At 44.4% G+C, this 27,061-nt stretch overlaps 1 protein-coding gene across 1 annotated transcript; it reads right to left on the bottom strand.

The window, feature by feature from the left end:
- Nucleotides 1–12,126: 12,126 nt before the first annotated feature.
- On the bottom strand, nt 12,127–26,153 carry LOC110538275 (G protein-coupled receptor 146). Its single transcript, XM_036938320.2, has 2 exons — nt 25,812–26,153; nt 12,127–15,542 (listed from the first exon to the last, which is right to left on the bottom strand). Exon 2 carries the CDS (start codon nt 15,497–15,499, stop codon nt 14,492–14,494), a length of 1,008 nt encoding a protein of 335 aa, XP_036794215.1. The 5' UTR covers nt 15,500–15,542; nt 25,812–26,153; the 3' UTR covers nt 12,127–14,491.
- Nucleotides 26,154–27,061: the final 908 nt, after the last annotated feature.

Below are 27,061 nucleotides of genomic sequence, written 5' to 3'. Positions count from 1 at the left end.
ACAAGAATCCGACAAGGACAGGAACAAAAACAGAGAGAGATATAGGGACCTAATCAGAGGGAAAAAGGGAACAGGTGGGAAACGGGGTGAATGGGTAGTTAGGAGGAGACAAGGCACAGCTGGGGGAAAGAGGGGGAGAAAAGGTAACCTAACAACGACCAGCAGAGGGAGACAGGGTGAAGGGAAAGGACAGAAACACACAACATGACAATACATGACAGTACCCCCCCACTCACCGAGCGCCTCCTGGCGCACTCGAGGAGGAAACCTGGCGGCAACGGAGGAAATCCTCGATCAGCGCACGGTCCAGCACGTCCCGAGAGGGAACCCAACTCCTCTCCTCAGGACCGTACCCCTCCCAATCAACGAGGTACTGGTGACCACGGCCCCGAGGACGCATGTCCAAAATCCTGCGGACCCTGTAGATGGGTGCGCCCTCGACAAGGATGGGGGGGGGGGGGAAGACGAGCGGGGGCGCGAAGAACGGGCTTAATACAGGAGACATGGAAGACCGGGTGGACGCGACGAAGGTATCGCGGAAGAAGAAGTCGAACTGCGACAGGATTAATGACCCGAGAAATACGGAACGGACCAATGAACCGCGGGGTCAACTTGCGAGAAGCCGTCTTAAGGGGAAGGTTCTGAGTGGAGAGCCAAACTCTCTGACCGCGACAATATCTAGGACTCTTAGTTCTATGCTTATTAGCAGCCCTCACAGTCTGCGTCCTATAACGGCAAAGTGCAGACCTGACCCTCTTCCAGGTGCGCTCGCAACGTTGGACAAAAGCCTGAGCGGAGGGGACGCTGGACTCGGCGAACTGAGATGAGAACAGCGGAGGCTGGTACCCGAGGCTACTCTGAAAAGGAGATAGCCCGGTCGCAGACGAAGGAAGCGAGTTGTGGGCGTATTCTGCCCAGGGGAGCTGTTCTGACCAAGACGCAGGGTTGCGAAAAGAAAGACTGCGTAAGATGCGACCAATAGTCTGATTGGCCCGTTCTGCTTGACCGTTAGACTGGGGGTGAAAGCCGGAAGAGAGACTGACGGAAGCCCCAATCAAACGGCAAAACTCCCTCCAAAATTCAGACGTGAATTGCGGACCTCTGTCCGAAACGACGTCTGACGGAAGGCCATGAATTCTGAAAACATTCTCGATGATGATTTGTGCCGTCTCTTTAGCAGAAGGAAGCTTAGCAAGGGGAATGAAATGAGCCGCCTTAGAGAACCTATCGACAACCGTAAGAATAACAGTCTTCCCCGCTGACGAAGGCAGTCCGGTGACAAAATCTAAGGCGATGTGAGACCACGGTCGAGAGGGAATGGGAAGCGGCCTGAGACGGCCGGCAGGAGGGGAGTTACCGGACTTAGTCTGCGCGCAGACCGAACAAGCAGCCACGAAACGACGCGTGTCATGCTCCCGGGTGGGCCACCAAAAACGCTGGCGAATGGAAGCAAGCGTACTCCGAACGCCAGGGTGGCCGGCTAACTTGGCCGAGTGAGCCCACTGAAGAACGGCCAGACGAGTAGGAACGGGAACGAAAAGAAGGTTCCTAGGACAAGCGCGCGGCGACGGAGTGTGAGTGAGCGCTTGCTTTACCTGCCTCTCAATTCCCCAGACAGTCAACCCGACAACACGCCCCTCAGGGAGAATCCCCTCGGGGTCAGTGGAGGCTACTGAAGAACTGAAGAGACGAGATAAAGCATCAGGCTTGGTGTTCTTAGAGCCCGGACGATAAGAAATCACGAACTCGAAACGAGCGAAAAACAGCGCCCAACGCGCCTGACGCGCATTAAGTCGTTTGGCAGAACGGATGTACTCAAGGTTCCTATGGTCAGTCCAAACGACAAAAGGAACGGTCGCCCCCTCCAACCACTGTCGCCATTCGCCTAGGGCTAACCGGATGGCGAGCAGTTCGCGGTTTCCCACATCATAGTTACGTTCCGACGGGGACAGGCGATGAGAAAAATACGCGCATGGGTGGACCTTGTCGTCAGAGAGGGAGCGCTGAGAAAGAATGGCTCCCACGCCCACCTCTGACGCGTCAACCTCGACAACGAACTGTCTAGAGACGTCAGGTGTAACAAGGATAGGAGCGGATGTAAAACGATTCTTGAGGAGATCAAAAGCTCCCTGGGCGGAAACGGACCACTTAAAGCACGTCTTGACAGAAGTAAGGGCTGTGAGAGGAGCTGCCACCTGACCGAAATTACGGATGAAACGACGATAGAAGTTCGCGAAGCCGAGAAAGCGCTGCAGCTCGACGCGTGACTTAGGGGCGGGCCAATCAATGACAGCTTGGACCTTAGCGGGATCCATCTTAATGCCTTCAGCGGAAATAACAGAACCGAGAAATGTGACGGAGGAGGCATGAAAAGTGCACTTCTCAGCCTTCACAAAAAGACAATTCTCTAAAAGGCGCTGGAGGACACGTCGAACGTGCTGAAGATGAATCTGGAGTGACGGTGAAAAAATCAGGATATCGTCAAGGTAAACGAAAACAAAGATGTTCAGCATGTCTCTCAGGACATCATTGACTAATGCCTGAAAGACAGCTGGAGCGTTAGCGAGGCCGAAAGGAAGAACCCGGTATTCAAAGTGCCCTAACGGAGTGTTAAACGCCGTCTTCCACTCGTCCCCCTCCCTGATGCGCACGAGATGGTAAGCGTTACGAAGGTCCAACTTAGTGAAAAACCTGGCTCCCTGCAGGATCTCGAAGGCTGAGGACATAAGAGGAAGCGGATAACGATTCTTAACTGTTATGTCATTCAGCCCTCGATAATCTATGCAGGGGCGCAGAGACCCGTCCTTCTTCTTGACAAAAAAAAACCCCGCTCCGGCGGGAGAGGAGGAGGGGACTATGGTACCGGCGTCAAGAGCTACAGACAAATAATCCTCGAGAGCCTTACGTTCGGGAGCCGACAGAGAGTATAGTCTACCCCGGGGGGGAGTGGTTCCCGGAAGGAGATCAATACTACAATCATACGACCGGTGTGGAGGAAGAGAGGTGGCCCTGGACCGACTGACCACCGTGCGCAGATCGTGATATTCCTCCGGCACCCCTGTCAAAACACCAGGCTCCTCCTGTGAAGAAGAGACAGAGGAAACAGGAGGGATAGCAGACATTAAACATTTCACATGACAAGAGACGTTCCAGGAGAGGATAGAATTACTAGACCAATTAATGGAAGGATTATGACAAACTAGCCAGGGATGGCCCAAAACAACAGGTGTAAAAGGTGAACGAAAAATCAAAAAAGAAATGGTTTCGCTATGATTACCAGAAACAGTGAGGGTTAAAGGTAGCGTCTCACGCTGAATCCTGGGGAGAGGACTACCATCCAGGGCGAACAAGGCCGTGGACTCCCTTAACTGTCTGAGAGGAATGTCATGTTCCCGAGCCCAGGTCTCGTCCATAAAACAGCCCTCCGCCCCAGAGTCTATTAAGGCACTGCAGGAAGCTGACGAACCGGTCCAGCGTAGATGGACCGACAAGGTAGTGCAGGATCTTGAAGGAGAGACAGGAGTAGTAGCGCTCACCAGTAGCCCTCCGCTTACTGATGAGCTCTGGCTTTTACTGGACATGAAGTGACAAAATGACCAGCAGAACCGCAATAGAGACAGAGGCGGTTGGTGATTCTCCGTTCCCTCTCCTTAGTCGAGATGCGGATACCTCCCAGCTGCATAGGCTCAGCTCCCGAGCCGGCAGAGGAAGATGGTAGTGATGCGGAGAGGGGGGCAACGGAGAACGCGAGCTCCTTTCCACGAGCTCGGTGACGAAGATCAACCCGTCGCTCAATGCGAATAGCGAGTTCAATCAAGGAATCCACGCTGGAAGGAACCTCCCGGGAGAGAATCTCATCCTTTACCTCTGCGCGGAGACCCTCCAGAAGACGAGCGAGCAAAGCCGGCTCGTTCCAGCCACTGGAGGCAGCAAGAGTGCGAAACTCAATAGAGTAGTCTGTTATGGATCGATTGCCTTGACATAGGGAAGACAGGGCCCTGGAAGCCTCCTCCCCAAAAACAGATCGATCAAAAACCTGTATCATCTCCTTCTTAAAGTCCTGATACTGGTTAGTACACTCAGCCCTTGCCTCCCAGATTGCCGTGCCCCACTCACGAGCCCGTCCAGTAAGGAGAGATATGACGTAGGCGACACGAGCAGTGCTCCTGGCGTAAGTGTTGGGCTGGAGAGAAAACACAATATCACACTGGGTGAGGAACGAGCGGCATTCAGTGGGCTCCCCAGAGTAACACGGCGGGTTATTGATTCTGGGCTCCGGAGATTCGAAAGCCCTGGAAGTGGCCGGTGGATCGAGGCGGAGATGGTGAACCTGTTCTGTGAGGTTGGAGACTTGGGTGGCCAGGGTCTCAACGGCATGTCGAGCAGCAGACAATTCCTGCTCGTGTCTGCCTAGCATCGCTCCCTGGATCTCGACGGCTGAGTGGAGAGGATCCGAAGTCGCTGGGTCCATTCTTGGTCGGATTCTTCTGTTACGGTGAGTGAATGAGGACCCAAAAGCGAACTAACTTAAACAGAGCTTCTTTAATAACCAAACATAGGTAGGCTCAGATAGACCGGCAGATTCCGACAGGACAGGACAAGGTTACAGCAAACATGACGAAGTCTGGCTCAGGCATGAAACACAACAAACAAGAATCCGACAAGGACAGGAACAAAAACAGAGAGAGATATAGGGACCTAATCAGAGGGAAAAAGGGAACAGGTGGGAAACGGGGTGAATGGGTAGTTAGGAGGAGACAAGGCACAGCTGGGGGAAAGAGGGGGAGAAAAGGTAACCTAACAACGACCAGCAGAGGGAGACAGGGTGAAGGGAAAGGACAGAAACACACAACATGACAATACATGACACAATTACTCTCCTTTTTTGCATATTTTATACACATCAAATGAAATATTATTTGAGATTTTTTTTTTAATCAACAAATTAGCACATTGTATGCAACATTCATTCATCGGTATCATCACAATCCAATTGAATACAAAGGCTGGTTTGGTCATAGTTTTGTAGACTTTCCATTGGCACACAGAAACCCAATCCACAATAGAAATAAGGAAAGGTGGATACAAGGAACACAACTGATAATAATCTATAGGCCTAAATCCACATCAAAGCAAAGTTCCTAATGGAAGGTCCCAATGTTGGAGATTATGATTTAGGAGTAAGAAATAACCCAATGTACTTTTCTGCATCTCTGCATGTCCACAGTTTTGTTAAAAAATCACAACAATTAGACAGACATTTCTCTATATTGTGGTATGACACATATGGGGTAATTTAGAATTTTGTGCAGCAGTATTTACGGATTGCAGGAAACAATGACCACAATTTACCCGCCCCAGAATTTTGGCTAACCAATTGCAGAGCTCCAAGCTCACATTCAAATAGCATGAAAAATACTGAGGGTTATGGCAAAGTTTTCCTCAAAATAATAATGCTTAAATGGCTAAATTATTGAACGGTATGCTACTTGCTACTGTGATTCTTGAAATGCAGAGCCTTTTGATAGAGTATTTTTTCAGAATCTGAAATGATGCTTTAGTTACGTTGTTTGCTAGCTCAGCTGGTTAGCTAGCTAGCTCTGTGACTCATTTACCCAAAATTAAGCTACACCTCACGGCACAACAACTCTCCACCATGTGAACTACTTGTTGTGTGTACTGTATGTACTGACATGTATGTGTAACTGATAGATGCACCACATGTTAATGTTTTTAAGTGAATGTAAATTGTAAAGTCTTTTGTCTCTAATGTATTTTTCTAATGTATGTGTTCGGACCCCAGTAAGACTAGCTGTCCCCATTGGAGTTGGCTAATTGGGGTGCCGACTCCGGGATGCTGGCCTTCTAGGCTGAGTTCCTCTGTCCAGTATCTGTGTTCTTTTGCTCATCTTAATCTTTTCTTTTCAAAGTTTTCAGCTGTGCTAACATAATTGCAAAATAGTTTTCTAATGATCAGTTAGCCTTTTAAAATTATAAACTTGGATTAGCTAACACAGCGTGCCCTTGGAACACAGGAGTGATGGTTGCTGATGATAGGCCTCTGTACGCCTATGTAGATATTCCATAAAAAAACAGCCATTTCCAGCTACTATAGTCATTTACAACATTAACAATGTCTACAATGTATTTCTGATCAATTTGATGTTATTTAAATGGACATTTTTTTGTTGCTTTTCTTTAAGAAATAAGGACATATCTAAGTGACCCCAAAATGTTGAAAGGTAGTGTATGTTAGCTAGCTAAGTTAGCAATGTTATAAATTCAACTCCCATCTTCTGTCCACATCAGGATAAGACTTGAGAGCACTAGTTAGCTCTACAAGGGGTTGTAGCTTTGACTGCATGCTGACAATGATTTCAGAGCCATTCAGTGGCTAGCTACACTAAAAACACAATTTTACCAGGTTCCCGTGAAGTAATTGTAATGACAGTCCACCACATCATATCCAAGAGTTTCCTAATTAGCAAGGGGTAGTCTGTGTTAAATTTAATTGTGTATTAGAACCACAGTATGAGATCATTGTGAGGGGATTGAGCGTCCTGGGAAAATGTTGTCGGAGGTTGCAACAGTAACCGAGGGGGGGGGGGGGGGGCTTAGTGAAAGGTCAATTGCACACTTGTCTCTTATGATAAAAAAATATGTAACTAAGGGAGGGAAATATGGAAAATAATGTGTAAGTGTGTAAATTCTGTGAACAAAACAAACACTAGAAACCAGCACACTTCTCCTGCCAGGTGTGAAAGGCCAAGTAAAAACACATGATGAGCAGGTCACAATGAGGCTGGAGTAGGTCTTTAGCAGTGAATTTTGTATTCACTGATGACATTTGTATTTAAAGTTTTGCAAAAGGTGGTCTAAGACATGCAAAAAGTGTACTGTTTGGAAGTTGGAATTATTTTGGAATGGACGAACATTTGCAGGTAGCCTTGTGAAGTGATTTGTTCGACAATCAGATGAAAACCTCACGACTTGTTGTAGAATAAGAAAAATAGAGACCCCCTGAATGTCACAGTCTAATTCGCACTCTGTAGGTTTCAACACAGATCCACATTTTTTTTGTAGCAACTGAGAAAAACTGTCGTCAAATACTGGTGCATCATCAATGGATGACCACTGGGAGGCACACTAGTATTAATAATTGATGATTTATGAATTTAACAAAAACAATGCTACAATAGTGGCTTGGCATGTTTCGAGAAATCCTTTTTGTGGATATAGTTGTGTCAAGAGTCAAGAGAGCTTGTATATTATGAAAAATAGCAACAAAATGTTTGTTTACTGCAGATGTGATTCACAGTGGTCATACACTCCAACGTCATATGTTCCAAAAAGGTTCATTGACTGTCCCCATCGGAGCATCCTTTAGGTTCCAGGTAGAACACTTTTTAGTTCCAGGTTCTACCTGGACGCAAATAGGGTTCTTCAAAGGTTTCTCCTATGGCAGGGATGGGCAACTTTGATGGGGGAGGGGCCACAACAAAATGGAACTCACCCCCCCCCCCCTACCATTTTAGTGGCCCCATCTTGACAGCAAAGAGAAGAAAACAAATAAAGTTAATTTCCTCTGTTCTGAACATTTTGCCATGGGGCGTAGAGAAAATGTTTCCATTTAAAAGCAAGTTTTCTGCAATTCTACACATTTTGCCATGGGGCAAAGATCATTTTTAAATGTTATAACTAGTTTCAGGCAATTCTACACATTTTGCCATAGGGCAAAGATAACTTTTAAATGTTATAACTAGTTTCAGGCAATTCTACTAATTTTGCCAATAGGGTGGATGTTTGCAGTTTTTAATATGATTACTGATGATCAATGGGCCCCACCCCGGTTGATAATTCGACCAACTACAAGTTTAGATAGCTGGCTGCTAACTTACCTAAAAAAAAATGTAGCTGACATGGGCTAATTGAGTGACTGCTGATGAACAACCAAATGTATAATTTGTGCTTGCTGTATTCTATTATTCTAACTCTCAACAGTAAGTTGAGACCCCGACTGAGCTACTTTTATTTTTTTATTGGTCCGTGGGCCTACAATGGGTACAGCTAAAGAACTCTTTTAGGTTCTAGATAGCACCTTTTTTTCTAGTACAACAGACTCGTTTGTGACCTCCCTGGCTAAGCTAGTGTAATGTGGCTAAGAAGAGATCATGGTGTACTTCATATCCCCAGCTGGCAGAGGTCAGAGGGTACTGACCTGGGATCAGTTGATGTGGCTGTTGTTGTGACACACCCACAGTGAACTGTGCACGTGCGCTCTGAAAAGCAGGTCCAGCTGCCTCCTTGAACAGTGCACTAGTCTTCTTGGGTGACACCCCACTGGCTCCCACCGACGCTGGCGAAGGTGGGTTGGGAGGAGTAGGAGGAGGTGTGTGCGTGCATGTGTGCCACACACGTTGTTGTTGGTGTTGCATTTGGAAAGACCAACATTATCTGAAAGAATAACTATCTGTGTGCCACATTGGACATCCTTTGAGCCATAATGTAAGCATGTTCCTTGTTTATTGATAACAGTGAGTCATTGTTAATGGCTGTCTACCAGGCTAATTAGACAGATGATATGATGTACGTTGATAGTACTCCCTGACAGATTATGACAAACTGTTTAGATTCTCAGTTTGAGTGGGTGTTTGATAATAGGATGAAGAAAGAGGGGTAGGGTGAGGGTTTTGTTGTGATTCCTGCAAAAACATGTCAAAGCAGTAACCCTTCCACAACTCATACCCCTTGGTACGGCAGCACAAAAGAAAGGCTCACCATCAAAGAAAAAACAACAACACATACCGCAACAAGTCACGAACAAGACAATGTGAACAGCATCCAAATGTTATTCGTGGAGTGCCGTGCCAGTTTTCTGTCTGTGGGTTCTGGGGGAAAGGAGGTGGGAGGTCTATTGGGCTTCAATAAACTGGGGAGAAGAACACATTCATCTGCCTTCACTTAACAGGCCTTTCTGCCTGGCATGCTGCTTGCTCTTTGACAGTCTTCCAGACCCACAACCACAGCCTCATGATGGGGCATCCGACACGGACAGGATCCTCCAGCGGTTCCAGGGCCCTGCTTGATATTCTGCTGACGCTGTTCTCATTGTTATTGTATTTTTGATTCTCTGGTCCCCATCTGAGGGAGAGGAGGTAGAGATCATAGAGTATGGCTGGCAGGCGAGGGAGGGTGGATAGTGTTTCAAAAATCTGCTTTGGTCTGGTTGTCTTCCCAGCGGAGGGGAGAGGATAGGGTGGGACAGGGAGGATGATTTCACTGATCATCTCTAAAGTTAACCTCCCCACCAAATCCATGATGTGTAGTACAGCTTATCATCAGCCGTCAGAGGAAGTTACAGGGACAGGACAATAGTGTAGCCAGAGTTCAACTCCACTCCGATCATGAGGTCATTGCTCTCATCATCCGCCCTACAGTGCTGTTGTCATAGGAGATAAGCAAATTCCTAGCCAACTGACAAGACTGGAAATACTGTCAGACTGCAAGCCTGATTCAGTGTGCTCGACACCCAGAAATTCTCAAATAATGTTTTTTTAATCACGGATTGTTTTTTTCTTTTTCCTGAGGTTACAGAATTTAGGCTTGTCTTGCACTTGATTTTGGTACATGTCATTGAAGGAACCGACTGGCTGTGTTTTGAAAGATCTTGTGAGGGATCTGGGTGTCAGCCAACCAAAACAGCTAGGTGTAAGTGATAAACCAAATGTGCAAGCTACATAGGTGGTCTAGCATGCTCTAAGGCACATGTAAGCTCCTGTTTAACCTAATTAACAGCAGGTCACAGTTAATGGCATAGCAGCTCATTATCCTATGTTAGCATGTTAACTGAATTAACCCTCTGTTAGCTGGTATAATAGCTTTTCATGCTATTTCTGCAGCCTGAAACATAGCTTAAATACATGCTTTTCTCTTGTTGTTCATCCAATGAACTTAGAGAGCCCCTGGCCAAATGCTATGTAGATTTCGTAACTCAGCAAATAGACCATAGGATACGAGGGTAAAGGGGTCAGTGGCAAACATGGTGACCTCACCAACGTCTTTTCATCAAGAACATCAACATTCTCTCCTGGCCAGGCTATAGCAGGTTGTTGTTGTTTGATGGCTGCTCCACATGTGTAGCTCTGACAATGGCGCTGAGGGGAGACAATTTGTTGATTTTGTCCAGGCACAGGGTCATGTCCTGTTGTCTGTCCTCAGGCTAGTTGGCAGCATGTTTCAATGCTCTTCACCTAGATAGGACTTCCTGTGTTCTTGGAAACAGCTTCTCTCTCCCATTTGGAACTTGCAGCTGACACACAGAATATAGTATATCGACAGATGGATATTATCGTACAGACCATTGTTCATTCATGGAAATAACTACAAATGACGACATGCAGCCACAAAGTAGTCTATTTATTTCAGCAACTAAAATGGTTGACATGTTATCATAGTGAGGGAAACATAAACGGATGATGGTCAGTGTGTTGTTTTCTTAATGCTGCTTCATTTTGAGTCTACCTTAAGAAACTCCTATTCTCAGAAGGGAACTGCTTCCATGGCAACCGTTTTCAATTCACTCCACTATCATATCATTTCCAGATGCACAGTCGGTAGTATTTTAAGCCTTCTCTTTTAAACTATGGCTGCACTGTTTGGCAAGACCTATAGCTACGAGTAGTGTGTAATGTACTGTGTATGTTGCACGACTGTGCAGACTCAGGACTTCCTAAAGCCTGAAAATGTACCGTATCTATCAACAGTAGCTGAAGCAGCAGCAACTGATCATTAAGTAATATTTTTCCCCCAGCAGGGAATCCCTTTAAAGTTGATTAAAGGGATGCCCTTTATGCAATGGTGCTTTCATTTGGTTAAGCTCAAATTTCATCCCCTCAAAAGTAATTACAAATGTCGACTGAGACGGTTTGAGTTAGTGTGAGGGGTCTGTTGAGTATAAACCCTGCCAAAGTCTCTAGGGCTAGATCTAATGTCTGTCACCTTTTCCCCATGCTGGAACACGTCAGAACCATGTGTACACTCCTTCTACTCCTCTCGGTTGGACATTATAACAAAACAACTCGCTATTTAATCTCTTCACTTTTCTGCTTCCTCGGACTCCTTTATCTCTAGCACGACTCCCACATCAGCTGCTCCACACTGTTATCGTATATCAGAACAATATTGCTCTTGTTGAGAGTTGCAACAACACTGTGCTGTATAACCAGGCCCACGGATGTCAAAAGAATTCACAGAACGCCTGGATTGTTCCTGTTTTACACAGTGTGGTTAAAGGGACGTGCCACAGCCACGGTTACCCTAGTGGGTTTACAATGCAGACAGAGAGTCTATTCTAGGTCTCAGTATATGAAGAGATTAACGTTGGAAATGGATGTGTCCCGCTGTCATACAGATTCTTCTTCTTCTTCTTCTTCTTTTTTTGTTACCTCTATAGCGCACAACGGTAGCTCAACATTAACCTTGGAATTGGACATCGGGGAGGGGATATCAACCCATAATAACATCATCTCTCTAAAGGGGGCTTAAATTCATCGGAATATATAAATAGCATCGATTCATTTCAAAATGTGCGGGTGATTTAAGTAGATCCTGCTGTTGACGAGGCTGGGTTTCAACCACATGGATATAAAACATGACAGGTCTGTATTTGGACCAACGCAGGGAAACACCCCCAGGTCACAGGGTCCCAGGTGGGATTGTCTGAGCCTGTCCCATGTGATTAGTGTGTTGATTTGGAGAAAAAAAAGAGACCCAGCTGCCAATGGGAGAAACAAGCTCTTTTTACAGTATAAATGGCTATGGTTTACCAAACTCTGTAGATGGGCAACCAAACCTAATTACAGTATGTTGCAAGATGACACATAAGTGTGGTTTCTGCTCTCTATAGCTGGCACTATCCCCATGGCTCCAAACAGCAATGAAAAATAAGTTTGGCATTGTTTACTGACACAAGCATACCCTCAGAAATGGACTACAATGTCATCTATTTTGACATTGATTTGTCATGACAATGCACTGTGGAGACTGGATACAGTTGACATTAGCAACAATGTCAAAAGAACACTGTGAACATCAAGACAAAGAGAAACTAAAAGAACAGACATTGTGTTTAATTCCCATGTTAGTTTATTGTGTAATCAGTCTTTGACTCAACCGACAATAGAGAAGATTACTGAAGCTACAGTATCTAAATATATATTTGAGAAAATAATACTGTATTTGTGAGAGGACATGGTGTTTTTCCAGTAAATCTCTAACATACAATATATACAGATATTTCATATTATACATATATACTGGTATATACACAGTCACAAAAGCATCACATCTGAAACTGGATTCATCTTGCCCTATGTAGCTAAACCTCATGAAATAAAATACATTCTTATCTCTGCTTATATAGGTGGATTTAAAAGAATAGCATACTCTAAAGTTTACCATAAACATACAGTACTGGTTCTTTAAAAAAAAGATACTCATTTTGGTGGGTTATAACGGCACAACATAAAGGGGAGGTAAAGGGTGATGGAATATGTCATTCTAAAACTAAGAATCACATTACAGTGACGTGCCAAAGGTTTTGTATCATTTCAGCCAGTAGTTTTGAAAGTAGTGCTCTTGAGACAAAACTGGTACCTGAAAGTAGAAAAGAATTGTGTACCATGTCATCCATTTCGTGTGATATGTAAGGAAGTTGGAAGTGCCTAAGATCTCAGACTGAATCTTTAACTGTGAGAATTTACTGTTTCCTATTTCAGTTCCTATTCCTAACCATTCTTTATTTCCTGGTGTTGTCGGTCATATCTAAAGGTAGATTGACATTGCTTATAACTAACTTTACCATACAATGAAAAGGATTCTGGCTCTTGCATGACATTTTCAGTGAACTCTACCATCATTCAACAACCCTGGAATTAAAATGAGCCAATATAAGTCTAGACATAAGCCATTTGTTTGTTTCTGGTAGTAGCAGGGCAGAACATGTGACATATCTGTCCCTCTGTTGCTCTACTGCTCAGAAAGAGCATTTCAACTGTAAGAAATTAGGACTTTGACCAGAGCTTAAATAATGATTAACAGGGTGTGGACTCATTTTTAGGGTTCCTCAGCATAAAACTCAAAGGGTTTTGCTGAGCTTTTAATTAAGTCAATACTTATCATGAGGTGGCCTGGATACACCAGCAGTAGCAAGAAGCAACATGTTTAAACAATGGGTTACAGCTTATCATTGTATTGTCTCTTTCAAAGTGGAGATGACTAAACTGACCTTTTCATTTTAGCAACAAAGACTTCAACACTTCAAACCATCACATAATCAGATGCAATAACGGACATCACCATAGCATGACAAGAGTGAAATGTGATTGGACGTGTTCATTATTTAGCTGAAATATAAATAGGACATGTTTTATATATAAACAGTCTTCCTCTTTAGTGGGAAGCAAGATAGCAAAGCAGCTGTGCAGGTCACTTCTGTGCCTCTAAGCAGCTTTTAGACATCACATAAACTGAGCCAAGGCAAATGTTCCCCACACAATGACTGGGTGTTGTGTGCAGCCAGATAAGTGAGAGCATTCTAGGACACAAGAGGTAAGTTGGCCATGCCTGAACCCTGAATAGAAGCTGTGTAGAGAGTTCTCTCCGTAGTTCACATGATCCTATGTAATGCCGTAGGGGTGTAAAATTAAACGAGGTACATGTATAGTACTGTGTAAACTGCTGAGGGTGACGAGCAGGCAAAGGTTTTTTTCCAGGTGCAAGACAGTGGAGGACAGAGGATGTGTCGGTAATGGGAACCTATTTCCTATATAGTGCACTACTGTTTAACCGGACACATAGGGCTCTGATCAAATGTAATGCACTATGTAGGGAATAGGGTGCCATTTGAGACCCCTCCAGAGTGTTGTGGCCGAGGCTGGACAGGAACTCTTCAATGAGACATGGCCTCAGGCTCCGGGGCACTGGGTGGTCTGACAGGGTCATAAACAGATTGTATTCCACTTCCTACCTACTACCAGCTACATGCATAGTAGTAACATGCTGATTGACACATGAGATATAAAAACAATTGTTACTCCAATAGTATAACTCATTGTCAGTTTTGGTGTGCAGCGCAATATCTCTACAGCCTATGTTGGTGAATCACCCATGTGTGTATTAGGAGAAGAGACACCGCATTACAACGGCTTTGCGCCCCCAATCTCACAACCAAGTATCCAAGTGACAAGCTTGCTAATGCACTTAGTGGTTTCTACTTGGTTCATCCTGTCGCTACAGAACTGGACAAAGAAAGTAAAGTTCTAGAAAGTCACTGAAGATTCCTTAGCTTCATTAAAAGTCAAGACTCCAGTCAGAGTGGCAGCAGTGGACCTGTGGCTGACTTCTAAGGCCACGTGTTGTGGGCTCTGTGGGGTCTGTGATAATAAGTGCAGCCTGGGTAAGAGGTTAGGGGTTAGTAAGGCCTGGCCCTGTCTCACGTCGCCACCTGCTGCACTGAGGAGTGTTCGTGAGGGCAGGGTGTGTCCCTGCAGTTTAGCCTCTTTAGCAGCCGCTGCAGCTTGTGGGAGAAGTTCTTGTTCATCTGCCTGTACATGAGAGGCATGGCGAAGCTACTGGAGAAGGCCAGCAGCTCCGACAGACACCTCAGGAAGAAGTAAATTGTGAGCCGCTGTTTGTTGTTGCTGCCGTAGCTCCCCGGCGCCCCGGCTATAGTGTGTACCAGTAGAGTCATGTAGTACGGGGTCCATAGGACAAACTGCATGCAGACAGAGGCCAGCAGCAGCCGGTGGATAGAAGGGTCCAGCCGGGATGAGTCCTGGTCCAGCGGGGTGGACTCCTTCCTAATGCGCAGGATGAGCACGAAAGCATACAGCACGGCCACGGCCGGAACCACGTAGCCGATGAACATCATGATGGCGTCCGCAGCCTCCTTGTTCTGCATCTTGGAGCACTCGATGATCTTGGTGGAGACGTGGTTGCACACGTAGAAGAGCAGCGAGGAGAAGCTGGTGAGCACGGCGCCGCCCCAGATGAAGCCGCACACGTGCTTGGTGTTGTACACGCTGGACATGTAGGTGCGCGGCAGCGCTCGCTCGATGTAGTAGTCCAGGCTGAGCAGCGTGGTGGAGTACATGATGACCAGGGAGGAGATATTGAAGAGGATGAGCAGGGTGATGTAGATCTCATTGTTGTACTCCCACACAGGCCATCGTGTGAAGCTAGGGCCTAGCAGCTCCACGGGGGCCACCAGGTTGAGGACCAGGCCAGCGATGGCCATGTTGACGAAGTAGACGTCTGGCATGGTCATGGACATTTTGTTGGAGAGGTTGACCACCACCAGCAGGGCGTTGTAGCAGAGCCCTATGGGGAAGCACACCATGAGGTAGAACAAGGAGAAGACGGAAAGGACGAGGCCAAAGTCCTGGCAGAGCCGGTGTTCGGAGCTGGAGTCCGTCTCATTGTAAGCTATACAGCTCCACATAGCTAGGGCTCTGAGAGAGGGCTGCACTGTTGCACTGGCTTGGCTGGAGACAGACAGAGAGAGGAGAACAACATTAGTTAAGTTATCTTGTTTTTCATTACATAAAAAAGTGCTGATGTGTGGTCAAGTATTAACACTGATGACTGAAGAGAGAATGTTCTCCACCCTCTGTCTCCCGCTCTCCTTCCTACTGTGTGAATTAAAATAAGTCAAATATGAAGAGAGAATGTTCTCCACCCTCTGTCTCCCGCTCTCCTTCCTACTGTGTGAATTAAAATAAGTCAAATATGAAGAGAGAATGTTCTCCACCCTCTGTCTCCCGCTCTCCTTCCTACTGTGTGAATTAAAATAAGTCAAATATGAAGAGAGAATGTTCTCCACCCTCTGTCTCCCGCTCTCCTTCCTACTGTGTGAATTAAAATAAGTCAAATATGAAGAGAGAATGTTCTCCACCCTCTGTCTCCCGCTCTCCTTCCTACTGTGTGAATTAAAATAAGTCAAATATGAAGAGAGAATGTTCTCCACCCTCTGTCTCCCGCTCTCCTTCCTACTGTGTGAATTAAAATAAGTCAAATATGAAGAGAGAATGTTCTCCACCCTCTGTCTCCCGCTCTCCTTCCTACTGTGTGAATTAAAATAAGTCAAATATGAAGAGAGAATGTTCTCCACCCTCTGTCTCCCGCTCTCCTTCCTACTGTGTGAATTAAAATAAGTCAAATATGAAGAGAGAATGTTCTCCACCCTCTGTCTCCCGCTCTCCTTCCTACTGTGTGAATTAAAATAACTCAAATATGAAGAGAGAATGCGATTCCATTCTCTTTTAAAACAATCTCATAATCCATCATGAAGAAGATCAGTATATTGTTTTAAATATATTTTTCTATGTGGGAAACCACAAACTAAACAATAGGCATGGGTTTTTCTCATTTCAAGTGTTTCCTTGAGACATGTTCTAGGACTATCTATGTTATTGGAGTCATTCTTGTGGTTCTTTAAAAGTGCTACGCTGTGGAGAGAGAGCAAGCAAGACCAGTCTCTCACACACACACACACACACACACACACACACACACACACACACACGGCATGGCTATTATGCCTGGGGTTACACCATTAATTCCGCTTCATTGCATTTCACTGGCTGAATAAAAACTCCTCACAATATGTTTCATTGGTCAGCTCCAGCCTTAAAAAAAGTGATTTCTTTCTGCAGTGTTCAGGGCCTCACCAGCCAGAGCAAGTGAATCCCTTGTTCTAATGGAAGAATAACATGCAGGGGCCAGGCTGCCTTCGGAGAGTTGCCCTTGTTGCCCTCCAGATGAAGACCTCCCTCTTTACCATCGCCTGACTCTGCAGGCCGCTTGGCTTCTACTTCTTCCCATCCATGTCTCTTCCAAAGCTTAAGCGCCTTCTGTTCAGGTTACTACACTGGCTTGTGTGTGTGTGTGTGTGTGTGTGTGTGTGTGTGTGTGTGTGTGTGTGTGTGTGTGTGTGTGTGTGTGTGTGTGTGTGTGTGTGTGTGTGTGTGAGCGAGCGAGCGAGAGGAACAGAGACGAGAGAGAGCGAAGGAGTTTGCGGGATGTTGCGGGTGATGGGTAGATTCATAGACTGTGAAATGTGATGCAGCCCCCCTGTGCCTGGCCGGGCGGTCCCAGGGAGGGGTCAGTGTGGAGTGGACTGAGCGTGAGGTTGGAGTTCAGGGCAAGGTCAGAGAGAACGCCTGGGCACATGGAGGTGGTGGTGTGGGGGGGGGGGGGGGGGGGGACGGCCTGACTGGGGGTCATCCTGCTGCTCGGTGCAGTGACAGGCTGCTCATTAAAACAGCCGTTACATAACTCTGCCTGCCAGAGTCTGAACTGGAACATGCCAACTCTGATCATATTAGTTCTGCTCAGGAAGAAGGGAAAGCATACGCTAACAAAAGAGCTCATGTCAGGAGGGAATGGAACACGGGGAGAATTCTCAACATTGTATTCAAGCTTAGACAGTTCAAAATGAAAAATATAGAATCAATGATAAGATTCCCCGAAGAGAGACATGGGGTTTGATGCTTCGTAAAAGCGCGAGACAAAAATCATATGATTTTAAAAGGTTGGATGAATCAACTGGTGCACAAGCCGCTCTCGTGCAAAGTAAGCATATGTACAAGCTCATATTACGCAGTGTTTACCTGGTGACCTGGTCAGACTACTACAAAATAAAATTTCCAGACAATGTTTTGGAAACAGAGCAGACGGATGATTTTGTTTGCAAGAGGCTGAGAAGATACCACCGCCAGTAAAGAGAACATTCCTTCTTTCAATTACATAACCTCAGTTTTGGCTTGAGGGGACACACACACACACACACACACACACACACACACACACAGGCATGGATATTGACGCCACACACTCATGCAGAAACACTTTCACATATGCGGCTGCTATTACCCTTTCAAAAACTCCCAGATGCTTTCCTTTCCCAGAGACAGGTGAAATGGGGCTGCCACTGCCCCTTGTAAAAACCACTCTAAAGCCACCAGGTGACTCGTTTTCTGCTCCAGTTTAAAGGGGTGGGGGAGGGCTCACCAAGACTAAAGACAAAGGCATGTGAGTAACCTGTCTTTTGGAATAACACCCTGCCGTACCGAACAGGAAGAACAGTGTGTATCTTGAGCTCTCAACCCCCTACTTAGACTCTGTCTCTCCTCAAATCAAATCAAAGTTTATTGGACATGTACACAGTTTTGCAGATGTTATAATGGGTCCCTATAGTGGGTGCAGCAAAATGCTTGAGTTACTAGCTCCTAACATAACATACAGTATATGAATAAGAATCCAGGATACACAAAACATTAAGCACACCTTCCTAATACGGAGTTGCACTCCAATGCTTCCCACAGTTGTGTCAAGTTGGCTGGGTGTCCTTTGGGTGATGGACCATTCTTGATACACACAGGAAACTGTGGAGTGTGAAAAACCCAGCAGCGTTGCAGTTCTAGACACACTGTCCCTAGCACCTACTACTATACTCCGTTCAAAGGCACTTAAATATTTTGTCTTGCATATTAACCGTCTGAATGGCACACACACACAATCCATGTCTCAATTGTCTCAAGGCTTAAAAATCTTTCTTTAACCTGTCTCCTTCTTCTACACTGATTGAAGTGGATTTAACAAGTGACATCAATAAGGGATCATAGCTTTCACCTGGATTCACCTGGTCAGTCTATGTTATGGAAAGAGCACGTGTTCCTAATGTTTTGTACACGCTGTGTATAATTAAGCAATACGGCCTGAAGGAGTATGGTACATGGCCAATATACCAAGGCTAAGGGCTGTTCTTATGAACGACGCAAAGCTGAGTGCTTGGATACTGTCACGCCCTGATCTGTTTCACCTGTCCTTGTGCTTGTCTCCACCCCCTCCAGGTGTCACTTATTATCCCCGGTGTATTTATCCCCGTGTTTCCTGTCTCTCTGTGCCAGTTCGTCTGTTTGTCAAGTCAACCAGCGTTTTTGTGTCTCAGCTCCTGCTTTTTCCAGTCTCTCTTTTCTCACCCTCCTGGGTTTTGACCCTTGCCTGTCCTGACTCTGAGCCCGCCTGCCTGACCACTCTGCCTGCCCCTGACCTCGAGCCTGCTTATCGTCTTGTACCATTTGGACTCTGACCTGGTTTATGAACTCTCGCCTGTACCCGACCTGCCTTTTGCCTCCCCCTTTTGCTATAATAAATATCGGAGCTCAACCATCTGCCTCCTGTGTCTGCATTTGGGTCTCGCCTTGTGGCCTTATAGATACAGCCCTTAGCCATGGTGTATTGACCATATACAACAAACCCAAGGTGCCTTATTGCTATTATAAACTGGTTACCAACGTAATTAAAGCAGTAAAAATAAATGTTTTGTCAAACCTGTGGTATTCGGTCTGGAATACCACGGCTGTCAGCCAGTTTATAAACCACCCAGTTTATAATCCAGCATATAAATATGAATCCAGTATATAAATACGCAGTGTGTATAAACAGTGTAACAAAACTGCACTGTACAGTAGGACATTGCAGAATGAGCAATGTGAAGAATACAGTGTGAAAAACATGAAATGTCTCTATATTCATGGGACAGCAGTGTTGACTGTGTGAGTCCTCCCAGAGACTTGGGCAGTGTGTTAATAATGAACACAGCAGCCTAACGGGCTGTGGGAGTGTGTGTGAACAATCAAAAAAGGCACAGCACACTGTGTGCTTGAGACATAATCACCTTTTATGTCACACCGTCATCCCCTCTTAATTACCCACACCGAACATCAAAACACAACTAACTTCTCTTGTATTCCAGTACAATCTTCGTGTTGGAATAGACTGCAGTTCTTCTCTGTAAATCTCTTTTCATTCACCGGTTTTCCAGAACCTTTTCTCTCTCAAGAGACCATGACAAAACTTGGACTGGGATGTTAGACACATTCCTAAGGGTGTGAAAAATGTGAGCTACGCCACTGACGCTTCACTGACAGTAACAGGCACATCAACACAACAGGGCATTCCATAGGCGCTTTCTCCACTATAAAGGGCACCTGGTTGAGATGGGAAAATGTCATTCATAGGACACCTGGTTGAGATGGGAAAATGTCATTCATAGGACACCTGGTTGAATTGTAAGAAGCCTTCGGTCAACAGTATGTCACGAAACCCTACCGTGATTGTGGTATTACACTAGCCTGGTCCAATATTGTATGCTGTAACCATGGGAGCTCACTACAACACATTTAGTATGGGAACACCAAGATATTACACCTGACTTGATCCAAGACAATCTGCTCATTTCACTCATCTTCAAGGTTCAATGTTGTTAGTTTAATATTACCAGAAGTAGAAAAGGAGAAACTCTGCTTTGGCAGGTCTCCTCCCTCCAGACCGGTTGTTGAGGGATACAGATGGGTTTGATATCTCAGGGTTTTTGATGTGAATAGTGTGACACGCTGTGATAGGCTCACACCCCTCACTTCCCCTCTGGAACGTACAGCTATTTCTCAGAATCGCCTGAATGAAGTCACATGAGAGCACATACATGTCTGTAATCGTGTCTGATAGCTAGAGCAGCTTTTTGGAAGGATCATACTGCACACTTGGAGACTTACTTTCAGATGTTGCGCAAACTAACAACAGAGCATTCAATCAACTCTGAATCTAACCGCAATTAGATTAGGACAACATTTCATTCAAACTCATTTCATACCATACAAGCAATTTCCTCTGCTCAAAAATCTAGCTATTCTCCCAAACAGGATAACATTGGCATCACGTCTGGTTTCACACCGATTGTCCCCGTTGCACTTCGTTTGAGGAGAGGCTAGGAGGGAACACACATGAACATTTGAGAACGATGAGAGAACACGTTACTGTTTCATGAATAATTCCACCTGTGAAAGTCCTTCAGCTCTCATGAATAGCTCCCTTTGATATTCTCACCTGCTTTCGCTTCCCTCAGGGTAGCATAACAAGCGAGGGGAGTGGCGTGTGATTTGTGTTAAGGTGCCCGCTCTGGTGTGCCGCAGGCTTAGAGTTTGTTATTTACCATAACGCTCAACAGTGTAAAACCTGGTGCATTTTCACTCATTATAATTAATGGCCTAGCATGACTTTGTTACACAATCACAGCAAAATGAGGAGCAAAACTATGCATTCTGATTTTGTATGTCATGTGGCAGGTGGCTTCTCTTACTACTTCAGTGCAAAAAAAAAACAGATTTATTTACAATATTGCAGTAAATAGATCTGTTAATTTAGTCTAATCTACTGACTTTATTCCACACCTCACCTCTGTGCTTTCTATTGATAGTCCAGCCGGTCCTTAATCTAAGCCAGTCTATGTACTATAAATGCTAGACAAGAGGCTAGAGGAGATAAAGAACAGTGATCAGCCTCAGTCTAAAAGAGGGACGTCTTGAAAATTATTATTTTTAAATATTGCATCATTCCTGTAAACAATCATTCCTGTAAACAATAATTCCTGTAAACAATAATTCCTGTCTGGACGGCACCCCTTTGAAGTGATTGAAGGAAGACAATGTTGATGACGAAATGGGAAAATGTGATATGTCTCTTATGTAATCCAGTAGAAACACGTCAGCTACACACTCGGAAAAACACACCCGAGTGCTTCCCCTAGTTCTCATATAGGGGAATGCTGCTACTAAAAAAGCATGAATTCATGTAAACTAATGAACTTCTGTTCTATATTGGCATTCCAGAGTTTTTCTTCATAAATGGCTTGACAAAATAATACAGTATTATTAGAATTTCAGCCTATTCAGGTGGGATGGAGTTTTTGGCCCATTGCATGACATCATAATCAGATCTGATTATTCTGACCAATGACCAGTCATATTTTATTTGCATATGTATCCTCCTACTTTGAAGCGGTAAGCGGGAAGGATCTAGAGCAGGGGTATTTAACTCTTACCCTACGAGGTCCAGACCCTGCTGGTTTTCTGTTCTACCTGAAAATGTATTACACCAGCCTGGTGTCCCAGGTCTAAATCAGTGCCTGATTAAAGGGCTTTTTTTTTTTAAAAGCAGTGGAACTGGCTTCGAGGTCCAGAGTTGAGTTTGAGGGCTCTAGAGTCTAGGTCACACGTGTCAAACTCATTCCACGGAGGGCAGAGTGTCTGGGGGTTTTCGCTCCTCCCTTGTACTTGATTGATGAATTAAGGTTACTGATTAGTAAGGAACTCCTCTCACCTGGATGTCTAGGGCTTGATTGAAAGGAGAAAAAAAAGGACCCGCAGACACTTGGCCATCAGTGAAATGAGTTTGACACCCCTGGTCTAGAAGATCCTATCCGCCAATCAGGGCTGTGTATGTAAATATATTTACATTTGTATCAACACGCCACACGATTAGACTGAGCATTTCAATGGAAAAGAGCCTTAAGGAAATAAATGAAAACATGTTTTTAAATAAACACGCACAGTGATTTATTAGACATACAGTAATGATTTAAGAATACAATTAAAAAGACTGCATGGGGGCTTTAAATAGCAGTTTTAATGCAGAATAGGGAGAAAATAATCATAGGAATCTGTGAATGTTTTTCCAAAATATATGTTTTAACACTGTAATTAACCACCACTGAGACTTTTAACAAGTAGTAAGTGTATCTATATCATAAACACAATTGAATGCATTAGTTACCAATTAAGTAACAACAACATGATGATATCAGTAAATTGAGTAATATGGAAGTTACATATCAGTAGGCTACTATATCAAGGGATGCCAAAGCACAACCAAAATCCCCTTCTCAAATGACTTATGTAAATACACCCTGAAAAAAGTATGTTTGACAGGAAGGTGTGTAGTTGGTTGCAGTGTAAGTACATTTCTAAAACCAAAGTAATCTGTGAGAGCATGGCCTGTCAGGCTTCTTGAACATCATGCCACCTGTGAAATAGTTTCCCATGATTCACTTGTAAAATGACTCATGTCATGAGTTTACTTGTAAAATGACTCATGTGTATCAAATTAGGTGACACATCAAATCTAACAGTCTATGTTTTCAGGAAATGAAGTCGTAGATACATTTTTCATCCATTTTCCATCTTAAAAATTAGGCATAACTAATGACTTTGATTTCTGGTCAAACAGAATGAAAAGAGGTCAGAAAACATCTACCAGGAATTAGGAAAACATCAAAACACAATAATGTTGAAGTAAAGATCTCTGACAACTAATATCAGTATTTATATTTATTTTTGGCAAAATGATTTGCCTTCTGTAAGTTTAAGAAACATTGCCTTCTGTCTTTTCACTGTTACCAAAAACCCACATGTTTTTGATAGATTTGAATTTCTCGCCCTCATGAGGAGGGAGGATAATGAACGTTAGCACATGTAACAAGTAAAGGTAGGCCCTATCAACGCATGTTTTTACTGATACACATTTTGATTTATTAACACTTTTAATTCTATCACCAAGTCAATTACAGAATTGTGAAAATCAGTAACAGAATTACTGTAATTGAATTGGCTACAATGGAAAATCATAGTAGTCACAAACCAGAGTTGGGTCATCTGCTACTGTCCTCCCTTCCACTGGCATACTGTTATGTTCAGCTCATTCTTTCTCTTTCTGTTGTCTGGTAGTCAAAGTGTGAAAACAGTCTGGACAACCCCTCCCTCTCTCTGCCTCTCTCTTCTCTCTCTTGCCAGTTAAAGTTACTTCTTCCGGCTCTTACTGACACCTACCCATGAGCCCCCTCTCTTTCCATTTACTGTAAACAGCATCTGCTCTGGCCGTTGCTGGATTCTAATTAACTCTGCCCCCAAACAAGACCAAATTTGGTTTGTCTGGACCGGACCAAATCTTAACTAATCATAGATGTCTATGTTTCACAAGTTTGGACAGCACAGTACAGTAAGAGTACCAATGTCCAATGCCTTTAGGAGCGACTAGCCTCATCGTGGCCCCACACACTACAATCTGGAGCCCTATATGGGTGAATTCGGGGTTCTAACAGTTATAGGCATTGGTACCTCTGTACTCTACTGTGCTCTACTGTGCTCTACTGTGCAAAACTATGATGTCCAAACTTATGAAACATATAAGTCTAGGATTGGTTGAAATTTGGTCCGGTCCAGAACAACCCAAATTTGGTCTTGTTTGGGGGCAGAGTTCATTAGAATAATAGCTAATGTGTAGAATAATACCCCAAAATGCAAAGGAGGATATTGCATATTTCTACCTTTGTGTACCTATTCAGGATACATCACCATGAAGATAATGACATATCCATAATTATGCATTTCTATGTAGTACAGATCCGGGACCCATGATGTAATTACATTCACATCACTTACTGTAGTTCAATAAACCAAAACACATTTTTTCAAACTCAAGGTGTCAAATTATAGCTGACACCCCATTATTTCTGCATCTTTGAATCCTAATTCAGAGCTGCCAACTTTTTTGTTTGTTTGAATTTTACCCGCTTTTTCTCCCCAATTTCGTGGTATCCAATTGTTAGTAGTTATCTTGTCTCATCGCTACAACTCCCGTACGGGCTCGGGAGAGACGAAGGTCGAAAGCCATGCGTCCTCCGAAACAAAACCCAACCAAGCCGCACTGCTTCTTAACACAACGCGCATCCAACCAGGAAGCCAGCCGCACCAATGTGGAGGAAACACCGTGCACCTGGCAACCTGGTTAGCGTGCACTGGGCACAGCCCGCCACAGGAGTCGCTAGTGCGCGATGAGACAAGGATATCCCTACCGGTCAAACCCTCCCTAACCCGGACGACGCTGGGCCAATTGTGCGTCACCCCATGGTCGCGGCCGGCTGTGACAGAGCCTGGGCTCGAACCCAGAGTCTCTGGTGGCACAGCTAGCAGTGTAAATGTGTTCTTTGGAGTGATGAATCATGCTTCACCATCTGGCAGTCCGACAGACAAATCTGGGTTTGGCGAACGCCAGGAGAACGCTACCTGCCCCAAAGTATAGCGGCAACTGTAAAGTTTGGTGGTGGAGGAATAATGGTCTGGGGCTGTTTTTCATTGTTCGGGCTAGGCCAATTCATTCCAGTAAAGGGAAATCTTAACGCTACAGCATACAATGATATTCTAAGCGATTTTGTACTTCCCACTTTGTGGCAAAAGATTGGGGAAGACTCTTTCCTGTTTCAACATGACAATGCCTCCATGCACAAAGTGAGGTCTATACAGAAATGGTTTGTCGAGTTTAACGGTAGGTTCATGTAAAATGTTAATATGTTTGTAAGTTACATCATCCTTCAAATCAATGTTATAGATGATAGTCACAGTATGATCTACCTATGCATGAATCAGATTGCTGGTAATAGGGTCTTTAGTGATTACGAAACCTATTTGTGCATGTGTTTCCAGAAACATTAAAGCACAAAGCTGATTACTTTTTCGTAACTTGTTGAACTGTCCAATGTAATAATACATCCTGCTAAACTAAAAGCAATGTACCATTATATCGGTCACATAATCTAGACTCGCGGATACATTGTATCCATTTGCTTGTAACCTATTCGGCGCCGATTTCCTATGGGTGCTACGGACCATTGGGAGCTAAGCAAAGATAACTGTCATCTATAGTTGATAAAACTATAGATAACATAACATCTGTGAGGATATTGTTGACCACTACATTCAAACACACGCTATATTTTATCATAGCCCACCTATTTATTCTACAGCCAAATGAAACAGTAAAGTCAATGCTTTCGTCCGAACATAGATAGGATATATGTTTGTGTGTAACTCAATATGCAGTCTGCTGAAAAATTATACAAACATTTTAGGAAAACTCACCAGAAAAGTACAGATTTGGCACGGCGACAAGTCTACGGAGGCATCGGGTTTTGCTGTACTTCCACTGACATTTCTCTGTAATTACATTTGGTGTTCACTTGTAACAAACGTCGTATCCTTTTCTATTCGGGAAGAAAAAAATACAAAAACGGTATAGTTAGATCGATTACTTTTTGCGTAGTTACTTAGGCTACTGCTGCATTTAGCGATATCGTTTCTAGTCTGACGAGGTTTGTTCTCGAAAGGGGAGGACGTTGACAACTTACTACGAATTGAGTGGTACTGAACCCTACAGTGTATACACACGTGACCCTCCCCCACCGTCTCCTTCGTTTCGTCGATGAGGCCCGACTCGCCCTCGACGCGCTCATTGGACGAAGCAGATCAGCGGGGGAGTTGGGGGGACTCTCAACAACATACCCCGCTTTTACGTGCGCAAAACACCCAGTCATACCGAGGGAGCCTGACAGCAGTTTTAGGCCAGTATGCTGTTAAACGCAGAAACAGTTTGTTGGGAAATCAGTTTTACTTTGAGTTTGCCGTTATCAGTGTCCTGTGTTTTTGTCTTTCTCAATCAGTAATAGCCTACTATTCACTGACATTTCTCTGTCTTCAAAGTGCATGTATGCAATGTACATCACAATCACCTGCTTCTAATATAAATCTGACAACTCCAAACGGATACTGCTCTAATTCTGGAAATAGAAATGTAGCTAGTAATAAGCAGAAATTGTGATTATGCATGATGTAACAGGATTATATCTGGACATGGAATGCCTGTATCAGATAACTGGAGCAAAGGCTATTTTTATACTCTAATCTTTCACACCTCATCTCTGTGTTTTCATTTGGTAGTGTTTACATAAATAGATCTACCAAATCTGCATGAAATGCTAAATGGTGTTTGACAGGAGAGGGTTGTTGGTTTGGGGTAGGTTTGTGTGTTGTCCCTGTCAAGTCCAAGAGAGGCAGGTCTAACTTAAACCTAACTGGAGAAATCCCGGAATCAGACAAATCTATCCTAATCTACCACTGGTCTGTACTGGTGGACTTGGCAGGCAGAAATCTAACAGCAGTCACTGCTTACTTTAACTGAGAGGGGGAAATCGTATAATACAAACAGGGACTGATGAACAGCATTTTCTTAATAAGCATATACTCAAATGAACAAGAAGGATGTTCTGTTAGTTCTAACAACATTTATTACATGATAAGACACACTGTTTGTGGTTGGAATGAGACTACTGGAG

Source organism: Oncorhynchus mykiss, chromosome 12, assembly GCF_057628025.1.
Source record: "Oncorhynchus mykiss isolate SJ-2025 chromosome 12, ASM5762802v1, whole genome shotgun sequence".
NCBI classification, from domain to species: domain Eukaryota; kingdom Metazoa; phylum Chordata; class Actinopteri; order Salmoniformes; family Salmonidae; genus Oncorhynchus; species Oncorhynchus mykiss.
This window is presented reverse-complemented; position numbering and strand designations above follow the sequence as displayed.